General features: G+C 44.1%; 1 protein-coding gene across 1 annotated transcript in view; it reads right to left on the reverse strand.

Moving 5' to 3' along the window:
- The window catches only part of LOC147420371 (flowering locus K homology domain-like), a 68,928-nt gene that overhangs the window by 20,889 nt on the left and 35,094 nt on the right, over nt 1–12,945 (reverse strand). Inside the window, exons 2-3 of the mRNA XM_086504963.1 lie at nt 1,783–1,890; nt 1,477–1,707 (exon numbers count right to left, since the gene is read on the reverse strand). Coding sequence (XP_086361089.1) covers nt 1,477–1,707; nt 1,783–1,890 — 339 coding nt within the window. The remainder of the gene's footprint in view (nt 1–1,476; nt 1,708–1,782; nt 1,891–12,945) is intronic.

Here is a 12,945-nt window from a genome sequence, read left to right on the forward strand (position 1 = left end):
CCGGTCATTTATGACTTCAAAAACAGGGTCCCAAAACTTAAATAAAAACCAAGGGAAGGAAACCAACAAATAAGGTTAGTGTTTGTCACAGTCTCGTGACAGCCTCTCCAAGAACAAATGCATAACGTCAGAAACAATAATGCAGTAAAACCAAACTTACATAGAGGATGTAGGAGTAGAAGAGGATAAGCAGCAATTTCAAACTCTCATTCATTAAATGCATCAAGAAAATTTGCTTAATGATAACCAAAAGACACACACACACATCTATTACCATAATGTGATGATAGCAATACTGTTGGTGAATTAGACGAGAAGCCCGCTACTACAAAAGAAAAACTCAAAACAGGATTTGGCGTTTCAACCTTAACCTCATAGCTTTGTCCATACCATGGTTAATTGTATCCTACATAGTTTGGATGAGAGCTTCATAATTGACATTCTAGAGATGCTAACTAAACAGCCTTTTGCTCCTATATTTTCTCATGATTGAAAGCTGCAAAAAATTAGTACTGAAGTATTTAGGAATATTGTTACAGAAACTCCTTCAGGCTCAGATTAGATTACTATCCATATACCTTCATAAGGTTAAAATAGTTGAACTTACCGATTATAAGAGGGGATAAAACACTCACAAAAATACAAAAGCAAGGGACACAAGAAACAGAAAAAAGAAAAACTAAATCTCTTCATTTGCTACTAAACAAAACTAGATGGAATAAACCATTATTCACTTAAAAAACAAGTTAAAGAAGCTTACTTACTAAAACTTGAAACAAGAACTCAGCTTTAAACTAACAAGGATAAGACATCTCAAAGACTTAATCCTAAAAATCAAGGAACAAATTTTTAAATCCTAATGTAAGCTAAATACTAGATATGAATACTACTACCAACTATCATGAGCCTTGGTTGCTTATTAACACTGCAAGTTCACTTCTCAAACTTGGGCAGGGCCAACATGCATGATGTCCTAAGAACTACAATAAGCCCATCAACCTCTTGAATGTGCCATTTTCTGAGATAATATCAACCTTCCACAAAGTCAAAGTTAAGATTGGCACACCCATGAGCAATAGTCAAGATGGCCGAGCCTAATTCCAGAGGAGCCTACTATTTTCATCATACTGTCCAGAAATCCTATTTCCAGAATCCCTTTTCCACGTCCAAAATAAAGGACTCAGTTGCTGCTCCATGCTTCCACACAAATGCTTCCACACAAACTCCTATAGCGAGAATATCAAAATCAACAAACTTTGGAAAACAAAGTAGGACCATAATTACAGATTAACATGAAAAACACAAAATTCTGTGAATCTCTACCCAATCATCTTCTTCTATCCTATGTGTGATGGTGCTTAAAGATGATACTCTAGGGTAGCATGATCTTTATTTGAATGAAGCCAATGCTGCTACCCATGCTAGATAACAAAAGATAGATAACAGTTGCATGGCGCAATGTCACAGAGGTCCTACCTGCACAAGTCGATCAAAATCAGATATACTTGAGCTAAATGGCATCTGCTCTGGAGGCATAACACGCACCAATGCTCCACTTTTCTCCCTGATTTCCTTGATTATTGACCCTTCTTTACCAATCAGACATCCAGCTTGAGAGCGACCAATTACAAGTCTTATCACATTAGAAGCAACCTGAGGCTGTAATTGTTGTGGTCCAATGGGTGCGACTAAACTGCTGTCATCCTCCTATTACATGATATCAGTGATAATTAGTGCAGTTGAAAATATACAGTTTCCATGCATAACCACAAAAACACTTACATCTACCACCAAGCTTGCAACTCGAAGCAGCATATGCTCAGCAGCTGAGCATAACTCACTTGCTTCAATGTCTTTTGAGGAGATCATTATTACACGCTCCTCCCCTTTCTGCTCAAAACACGTGAGGCTTATTTTCCAAGAGACTGAAGAAAATAATTATCAGCTCATAAAAAGTTGAAGGTAAACAATAAAGGCAAAGAGCCACCAGTTAGACTAATGTTGATCTTAAATCCAGAGAATGTAAACTTTCTGCAATCTCAAGAATATGAACTCGATGACCCACCAGACAGTTGGCATAGCACCTTTGACCAATATCAATTACCATCATTATGATCATTTCTTAACTCATAATTGTAAGAGGTCAATGTAATTCAGCTAGTCAATTCTAACGAGCGTAAAAGGCTCCAACTATTCTTCGACTTCCACAAATAGGTGGCGACGCACACATTGAAGATCACTGTCGGCTTATGTTTTTGTTAGAGGTTCACCTTCCACCTTGTGTAACTGATTTTTCATACTTAGATCAAATGTGCACTGGCCGTCATTGTGAATCGGCAATGCATGCACTCTAGGAGGAAAGTGCACACTTGTTTCCTAAGCCATGTCCAACCCCTGCTGCAGTTCTCAGCATTTATAATGTTGGGGATCCTTTCTCGTTGTGGGTAGGTAAATTTTTAGGTTTTGTCTAACATGACTCACTGGAGTTGCTCTCCAAGCATCCATAAGGCAGTTTACCACAACCAAAGACTTCTAAGAGGAACATTAATTTCTCGTGCAGTAGCATTCCCCAAGGATGATGATGTTCTGCAGTGGTGGAGTTATCTATCTACCGAACCACATGTTCCGAGGACATAGCAAGCTTTTAAGAATATATTTGCTTGCAGTTACTTTACATCATACCTAGATGAATCCAAGATAAGCCCAGATTTACAATTAAAGGAAAGTGCAAGGTATAGAACCGTGGTAGTCACCCACAAGAGAATATAACCATCAACTCCATCATGCATAGTATTGACTAAATACCACGAAATTCCCACTAATGTCATCAGTGCCCAATAGTGGGTGTAGAACTAGGTACTAACATATGCTCCCAAACACAACACACAACACACGAACATACATCAACACAAAGTTCAACGTACTAAGTTTTTGTCATGACTCCAGAGAGATCAAGGGAAGACACAACCATAATGAAGCCTAGCACTATAGCTTTGCGCGTAGGCGTCAAGTGGGGCGACATCAGCCAAAAGAAGCATTAAATCGAAAAAATAGCACAAAAACGAGGTAGGTGAAAGTACAATTACTTGTAGATTGGAAAGACTTAAAGATGTATCTCACTAACACCTTAAAAGGATTGTAACCATAGATTTTAGGATATGAATTTGGAGAGAGTGTGAGAGAAAAACAGTAGGGTTGCCTCCACGACTACAAGAGTATTGCAGTTCAAAAAGGGTTATAGCTATGCAGGAATTTATGGACCCTGCTGCAGCTGGCTACAAGTTATTTAAAAGATAATTTGTCTGACGATATTGCTTGCAATTTGTTTGAATTTGTCTAATCTTGTTTGGACTCATAGCCCTTGTTTGGGTATTGTCGCAACTTGTTTGATATTGCTTGAAGTTGTTTTGATCTCTTTGGTATCTATCTGAACCTGATAGACTGGTTTGAACTTGTTTGGACTTGATAGAATTTCTAGAATCTATAAGGCACACTCTGAGCAGATGGACCTCGTGTAACAACGTGACTGGTTTTAGGGTTAGGGTTTCTACGTCGAGGTCGTAGACGCAACTGATCATTGCGTTCGTTTGGCTAGTCTCTCTCTCTCTCTCTCTCTCTCTCTCTCTCTCTCTCTCTCTCTCTCTCTCTCTCTCTCTCTCTCTCTCTCTCTCTCTCTCGCTCGCTGCCTGTTCTGCACCCGCACCCACTGCCCCTGCGCTCCCGCTCTCTCTCTCTCTCCCCCCCCCGCTCGTTGCCCTGCTCCCCTGCTCTGCACCCGCACCGGCTGCCCCTACACTCCCGCTCCCTCCTAACCTAGCGCGTAGAGAGAGAAAAGGGGGGGGAGGGGGGGATCGCGTAGAGAGAGAAAGAGAGAAAAAAGGGGGCGTAGTGAGAGAGAGAGAGAGAGAGAGAGAGAGAGAGGGGGGGAGAAAATCACGTAGAGAGAGAAAGAGGAAAAAAAGGCGTAGAGAGAGATGGGGGGGGGGGGGGGGGAAGAGAGAAGGGGGAAAAAAACAAACAACAAAACAAAAAAAAAACCTCTTCTTCACTTCAGTACCCCCTCTCCCTCTCCTGTCGCGGCCTCTCAATCATGAGAAAGCCAAATAGCAAGGATGACCCGGTGGAGGATGCCATCCAAAAATGCAAAGAAGAACTGAGCGAGTCCATCAGCAAGATCAAATGTCATCTCTTAGGTACTATTAACGGACTCGAATCACGCGTGGCAGCACAGGAAAGCACGATACATACACTCAAAGATCACGTGAAGGCCCAAGATGAGGAAATCGCATTACTCAAGAAAGAGCTCGCAGAATGTCCTTGAAGAGGGAGAACTTCAACCCTCTGTCGTTGAAGAGCTTAACACGATTAAGAAACAAGTACGGGCCATCAAAGAAGGTGGGGAGCAACAAAAAGAAATGACGACCTCGTGGGTAGATGTCATCACAAAGACGTGTACGGGTCTTATACGTAAGGATATGTGGCCTCAGAGACCAAGATAATGTAGCTAAAGAGGTAAAAGAACTCATGACTCTGGTGGGGGTCAACGAGCAGACGCATACGTGGAGAGTAGGCACTAAGAAAAGTGGGAGCAACGGAGAAACCTCGAAGGAAAGGGTAATCATTCTCCGCTTTTCCTCCATGGAAGCGAAGAAAGACTTCTTGAAGAAGAGACCGACTCTAAAGAAGACTGGCATCTTTCTTGGAGATGACCTCACCCTCTCGCAGATTGCTCATATGCAAGAAGTAATGCCGGAAATAAGAGCAGCAAGGGAAAAGGGGAAGATTGCTTTTTATAGGGATGGAAAGGTGGTGATATTGGAACGACGCCCCGCATGACGGTGCGAGACCTATGGGACCACACTAAAGATGGCAACCTGGAATTGTAATCGGTCACTCCATCTTGATGTAGGGGCCTTTGAGGATAGCTTCACGGGGAGAGACATCATTTTCTACTCTGAGACGCATCAAGCACCTAGACAATCCATGCCACAGGTGAGTGGATATAGATGGGAGACAGCCTGCAGATAGGAGACCACATCACAACATCGAGGACGGGGCTCAAGGGGAGTGGCAGTTCTATTCAAGGAGAAACTGCAGCCGCTGATATATATAGCACGCAAGGATGAACAAGCTAGGTACATGTGGGTGAGGCTCAGGGTAGAGAAGTGCAGATACCTCTACGTTGCTATTTGTTACTTTCCTCCTAGTACGTCAGTATATGCATCACCTAGAGGACAATCCCCCTTTGCTATTTTGGATATTGACATATGGGAGTTTTCCAAGGATAGTGACATTATCATACTAGGGGATTTCAATGCTAGGACTGCCCACCACCAGACAATATTTTATGATACTTCCGAAGAGATGCTTAGGGAGCTGGACGTCACAAAGATGGGTCTATCCACACTATCACAAGATGAGGAATACACTGAATATGCAGATACTTGACAGATATAGGAACCGCACAAAGATTGGCCATTATGAATGGCCTACAAAGATTTTCGATTGCTGGATGTTTTACTTGCTTTCCACACCGACATGGTGCCAGCACAGTGGATTATGTTATGGCCCAGCCAGGTCTCATCCCATTCTTTCAGGATTTCATGGTGGGCACTAGGCCAGTTGAAGTATCAGTTGATCATGCTATCGTGTCTTTCACCCGGACCTTTCAGTTCAGCACAGCTCCATTAGGAGAGGTCCCCACACACGCACTCGGTATACCTTCATGAGGGAGACGGATTCTGTGTATATGGATGAGATATACAGACAGCTATGCACCCAAGAGCCGGGATGGCCTCACTCAGATACTGACAGAGACGCTCCATGATGCAGCATCAGAGGCATACCCCCAAAGCCAGCCCACACAGAGACGATCTGGGAACATACCCTAGAATAGTTGGTATGATGAGGAGTGCAGAGAGACGAGGATCAAATTACAGAGGGAAGTGCTCACGGGTATTACCACACATAGATATGTAAGGTGCAGCGGAAGTGAATGTTGAACTTTGCTCAAGATGAGTGCTCCGAACTGTGCTCAAGGGTTCCTTTTACTTACGGCAGGGAGAGCCTTCCGTTCCTTTAGTGAGAGAGTGCAATGGACACAAACAAAGTGGAGAACACTGTGAATGAAGGTACATGAGACTGAGAGATAGAGAGAGAAGAATACGACACCAGAATGCTGTCAAAACCCTCCTCCGAAGGCCCACTCTCTATGGCGAGAGCGGTCTACTTATGATTGCACAAATCTCTACAATGCTTGGACTTGCAGACGATGTCGACGACGACGACGACGACGACAATGACGAGACGGGCTGAAATCTGAAAATGCTAAGGGTTGAAATCTGCAAATCTTTATCTGCTGAATTCTGACTCTATGTCGGTGACGATGTCCATGTCGATGACGACGATGCGACGACAATGCGCTGAAAACGCAAATGCTGAAATCTCTGACTTTTCTGGACTGAAACTGTAAACCTTGATGAATCTCACCGTGCGGCGAAGAACTGCTACAGGAAGGTGAGATCTGCGAGGTTTGGGGGTCGTACTGCGGGGTCTCACTGGTGAAAACTGAAAACGCTGGTCCTCTTTATTGATTTCCCGCGGAGGAAGTGCAAAACGCTAGGTGGATATGCTGCTCCCAAAAACGCTAGGCTGATCTAGGGTCAATCTACAAAAACGCCAGGTGTCTTGCTGTGGTGATGCAAAACGCTAGATGTCTTGCTTGGTCCTGCTGTCGCCAGGTTGCTCTTGATGAAAAACGCTGGGCTGATCTTGGGTATGTGGCTGAAAACGCAAAGGTTTACCGCCAGTGGGGGGTCTTGTTGAGAAGGTGCCTGTTGAACGCAAAGTTCCTGCTGCCTCTTCTGCCAGAAAGTGCTAACTTTGGTTTGCTTATATATTATCTTAGCAAAACTGCCCTACCTAGTTCCCAACAAAAGTCACTCAAAAATAATAAGTGAAAAATGTCAAAAATAGGGAAAATAGGTTTAATGCAATGGAAAATTCCCTTGAAGGATTTTGATGCATTCTGATGGGAATCCTTATGATCATGCTGTGTGCAATCAGAGGATATGCATCTAATCTAAGTGTCTCGACATGCACGGTCTGCAAATAGACTCACAAAAGTGCCAGATCACTTCCTATTCTAGACTGACTTGACTAAACTGAACCCTGGTCATGCTGTAGCTTGTCCACGGACACATAGGGTTGGATGTGTCACGTGACAAGACAGTCACGGATTATCTTTCGCCGCCTAGTGTGACAAAAGAAAAGGGCCTATCTATATCAGCTAGAGCGGGATCTATATCAGCTATTTATAAGTTAGGACTCAAGCGAAGAATGGAGGCTATTCCACGAGCATTCACCACCGCCAGCGGTCACCTCCACTAAGACATGGGAGGAATATGCCACATCTCTCTACACAGCAAAAGGGCAACCAACTCTGCCAGACCCACTAAAGACATGCCTAGAGACATGTTCTTTCTTTATTGCCGAGGGGTAAGGAAAGCCATTGCCAGGATGAAGACAAGGAGAGCACATAATCATGATGGTCTGGTAGCAGAGCACTTCATCCATGCTAGAGATATGCTTGCAGAGCTCCTGGCTATGATGTTTAATTACGCCGTGTATGAAGGCTTCCCGAAGACTTGGAGTATGTCTACGATTGTGCCTATTTTCTGTTAGGTGCAACGCAATGAATGTTTGCACTTTGCTCAAGATGAGTGCTCCGAATTGTGCTCAAGGTTCCTTTTGTTCTTATGGCAGGGAGAGCCTTCCGTTCTAAATGAGAGAATGCTATGATCACAAACAAAGTGAATGGACACTATGTGTGCAAGTGTATGAGACTGAGAGATAGAGAGAGGAGAGAGATACGACACCAGAGACATTGCAAAACCCTCCTCAGTAGGCCCCACTCTCGTCGGCGAGAGTGGTCTACTTATGATTGCACAAACTGGTACAAACTGAATGCATGTGACTGATGCAAGTCTAGGATATGTCGGCGATGACGACGGTGATGACGAGACCAACACTAGGGCTGAAATCTGCAATCTTTCTACTGTTGTCCAAAAACGCTATGGGCTGAAATCTGCGACTAGTCCAAAACGCTGATTTGGGGGGGTGTTTCTGTGGGTCTTTGTCGCTGAAAATCTGCAGGTTTAGGGCTGAAAACTGAGGTTTCTTAAGGCTGAAAACTGATGGTCCTTCCGGGCTGAATCTGCTATTCTTTTAGGGGCTGAACTTGCACTTTCTTCATTGCTGAAAATGTTGCATTGCTCTGGCTGAAAACGCTGCCAATCTACAAACGCGGGGACATGCAAAAACGCTAGGTTGATGTGTTTAACGCTAGGAAAGGTCTTCCAAAACACTAGCTGATGGGGGTACTGTGGCGATGATCTTCTGATGGAGAAACGCCAGGCTGATGCAAGTGATGGCGATGTTCTTGTTGAGAAAACGCTAGGGGATGGTTCTTCTTGCTTGGAGGGGGATACCGCCAAGGGGTCTCGTTGAGAAGTTGCCTGCTGAGCTTGGCTCCTGTTGCCTCTTCTACCAAATAGTGCTAGCTCTAGTTTGCTTATATACAAACTTAGCAAAATTGCCCTACCTACTTTCCAACAAAAGTCACTTAAAAATAATAAGTGAAAAATGTCAAAAATAGGTAAAATAGGCTAAATGCACTCGAAAATTCCCTTGATGGATTCTGATGGGAATGCTTATGATCATGTTGTGTGCAACCAGAGGATATGCATCTACACTAAGTGACTCGGCATGCACGGTCTACGAATAGACTCACAAAAGTCCCAGATCACTTCTAATCTAGACTGATTGGACTGACTGAACACTGATCATGTTGTAGCTTGTCCACGGACACATAGGGTTGGATGTGTCATGTGACATCCCCTCCTTTTCAAAGTGAGGTACTGGTACCGAACTGTATGGCGTCGAGGGAGATCGGCAATAGCATCCGGAATTCTGGAAGGGACTCTTCAGTGATATGTGGGTCGTGCGGTACTTGAACTTCATAAAGGTCGGCACGCTTGCTTCTTTGGGCCGCGCCGAAAGCGACACAAAGTCTTCTGTGGCTCCTTCGATGCTTCAACTTCGTCGAGAGTCGTGCTTCTTTCTTCTTCAAGAATCTCCATGGCTGAAAATTCCTAAAACCACTTCCAACACACAAACATGAACATACCTATTCCATGTAAAGTGAGTAGAAAAATCTTGTCTTCCTCAAAGATTATGCATGCAATGTAGATGAACAAAGAGACGGAGTGCCAAACCGTTCACCACACACACGCAAACAATGAGATCGAATCTTTCTCTTATGATCTAAAACAATCAACTGTGGCAATTCACAACGGAAATGCCCATGCGTGGTGCTCATACTTTCATGTGCTCTTTCTACAAATGTGTCATGCCAAGGAAGAGACATGGAATGTGACTTCCTTGAATGCATACTTTCTAGCTTTTCATGAACAATCCGCATACATCCGTGCTCATTCATGAGTGAAACGTGCTCAACGTACAATATGTCATGCCTAGGAAAAGGGATCACATAAAGACGTTGACTAAAATACAGGAAACGATCACAAATGAAACACTCGTACAATGCGTGCGTATGAATCATGCGAACACATAATACTTCCTGTGAGGGTTCTTTGGACCTAGGCTCGAGAGCCAAGATCGGTTCTTTTTGAAGGGGTTCTTTCTGAGGGGTGTCTTTGGACCTAGGCTCAAGAGCCAAGATCGGGTCTTCGTGATTGATCGTCTCTGCAATGAGATTAGCTTCACTAGAGAAAGTATCAACTAACGCATCATCCTTCTTGTGAACAATCACATCTTCTTCATGCAACTCATCATGCTTGTGAGAAATCACATCTTGATCATGCTTGTCATTATCATCCAAATCATCACGCTTATCATTGTCATTCAATTCATCGTGCTTCTCATAATCATGCAAATCATGTGTGTCATGTTGTGGAGAAGAAGAGACTGAGAGAGTCTCCTTCTCATGAATCCTTTCAATCTTGTCCTACATATTAGCAATGAGAGAGGGAGAATGAACAATGTCCTCTCCACAAATGACAATGGGAGAATCACTTTTGGCATAGAGAGTGGAAGTGTTAGCCTTCCAATCAATGAGAGGGTTAAGATCACGGAACCATCGAATGTTTAAAATCATATCACATCCTGAGAGAGGAGAGACAAAAAATCTTCTAGTGAAGGCAGCTTGTTGTTGAATTGTAAACGACACACCAAGACACTCCTGCGTGATGAGAGAGTCCATACCGGGAACAAAGCTAAAGACCTCGAGAGAATATTTCTGACTAACTTCTAGGCGGGCTCTCTCAACAAGAGAGGGACTGATCACATCATGCATACTACCTGGGTCAAACAATATGACAAAACGCTGCCCCGTCATATGACCATAACATTTAATGAGAGAATCATCAATGGGAGGGTCAAGAGAAACTTGGGGCACACTCGTGTTATCATTAATTGCATTGACAGAGAAAGTGGGTTCTGTGGATTCTTTAGATTCATTCGATTCAAGCTTAGGACATGTTCTTTTTATGTGACCATAAAAACAACAACCTTCCTTGGAATAAGTGCTTTGCTCTTCCGACGTGATGTATCCTCCTACAATTCCTTGTGCTACCTTTTCATCGAGAGACTGGAGTAAGCTTAGGTTTAGCAATTGTATTAACCCTTAGATTCATTGGAAGAATTCTTTTCTGAGAGACTGTTGGAAGATTGGTTCGAAGAGTTACAATTCTTACCGTTCTTACCGTTCTGAGGGTTCTGAGAAGTCTGCGAGGTACTTGTGGAAGTCTTGTTCTCCTTAGGCTTTCCCTTGTTGTGCTTCATCTCTTGTGCGAGAGCAATCGCTACCGCCTTGTTGACATCGATTGGATCGAGCACCTCGACATCGTACTTGATATACTCGTCCAATCCATAAAAGAATGCCTCTTTGCGCTCATCATCCGACTTGCGTAATTGAGTACCTAACTACAAAACACGATCAGAAGAAGACATAACCGGCATACCATTTTGCTTGAGAGCACGCCAATCGTCCCTCAATCGTGCGAGGTACTGAGGTGGCATAAACCGCACCTTGAGCTTGTCTTGGAAATCAGCCCAATTGAAGGAAAGGAGTGAATTCGTCAGCTTCCTCTAGGTGCGTGGCTAACTGTGCCTCTTGCCATGCGTGCTATCAATTGATGGCATCACCGGCAAGGTACATGAGTGCCGTCAAAACTTTGTTATTTCCTGTCTTCTTAGTTGTCGGAAAATAAGCATTAAATTGATGCAACCAAAAATGAATAACCATAGCATCCATCTTACCATCATACTTACTGAAAGTCAACTTCTCTGTGACTGGGTTGTTGGAATCCGCATCGTGGCTTGCGCCACTTGAGGAACTCCCACGATCTTTGGCTAGTTCGGACTTCGAGGCAAGTACTTGTCGAACCAATTCTTGAGTGCGTAGTTCTCTTTGAGCCTCACGCTCGACCTCCAAGGCCACTCTTTGAGCTTCACGCTCGGCCTTTCTTTCTGCTTTTCTTTCGTTTCGCTCATCACGCTCGGGAAAGCAATGCGATTTGCTTCTTGTTGTGCCAACACAATTCCATTCGCTTCTTGTTGTTGGGCCATCATGTTCATGCGAGTCTCTTCTTGTTTGGCCATCATGTCCATCATATGCTTGACCATTGCCTCCACAGGGTTTGGTACACTTTGTGGCGTAGATGGCGAAGGGGGAGGGTCGGAAAAATCTCTTGGTGGGGAAAATTCTTCGTCGCCTCTCTCATGCTCATCACCTGTATGCGAAGTATCCATTCTGCTTCGGGTGACAACCATGCACTATGATCTTTGGTTCTTAAGTCCACGAGGGACTTGGGTTCTCGAGGGTCTTGGGTTCTTAGGTTCTTGAGAGTCTTGAGGTTCTTGAGGTTCTTGAGATTTTCTTTCGCTTGCAATCTGTGTTTGAGAAGGATCTTCTCTTCACTCGAGCTCTGCTCTTTTCCGCGGGCGCACCCCCTGGCAGCCTTGCGCTCACACCAAGGCTGCTTTTTCCCACCTCACGTCGATTGGCCAGCCGCTAAGTGCACGGTCCGCTCTCAATGAGTGAAAAGAGACACAACGGAGGCTGGACAAGCCCTTCTTTCTTGGAATTCCTGTCATGATGAGCGCGCGGCGGTGTGTGCAAGTGATAGAGCACGCGAAGATGTGCAGGCCTTGAGGCCTGAAGCGGAGGCACTGTGCTGCAGAAGGGAAGTGCTACCAGAACGAAGAGGGAGAGAGAGAGAGCTCACGTTTTTGGGGAAAACTCAATAAGTGAGTTTTTGGGTTTTCCAACTTTTATTATAAGTGACCTTTAAAAAATGTGTCCAGGTTCATATACAAAGTATAAAAATGTACAAAAAGGGGTTATTTAGGCCGTTAACCCAACAACCTCCCACTTAAAGGCATAAATGACGCCTTTAAGTTAACCAACTCCCACCAGCTATATGCAATGCTCATGTTGAACCTTAGCGACTCTTGGTGAGAACATCTGCAGGGTTATCCTGTGTATGGATCTTAGTCAAGTTGACTAGACCATCCTCCAATACCTGTCGTATGAATTGACTAGACCATCCTCCAATACCTGTCGTATGAAGTGGTACCGCACATCTATGTGTTTGGTACGTGCATGAAACATGGCATTTTTGGCTAAATAGATAGCACTCTGGCTATCACAACCCAACACGGGTGTATGGGCAGGCATGCCAAGTTCTTTTGCAATTCTGCCCAACCAAATGGCCTCTTTTGAAGCCTCTGTGGCTGAAATATATTCAGCCTCAGTAGTACTCAATGCCACAATTTTCTGTAACCTAGAACACCAAGAGACTGCACCACCAACAATGGCAAATACATATCCACTCGTAAATTTCCTGGTATCCATGTCACCTG

The sequence above is a fragment of the Adiantum capillus-veneris genome, chromosome 28, assembly GCF_014529385.1.
Source record: "Adiantum capillus-veneris isolate H3 chromosome 28, ASM1452938v2, whole genome shotgun sequence".
Taxonomy (NCBI): Eukaryota; Viridiplantae; Streptophyta; class Polypodiopsida; order Polypodiales; family Pteridaceae; genus Adiantum; species Adiantum capillus-veneris.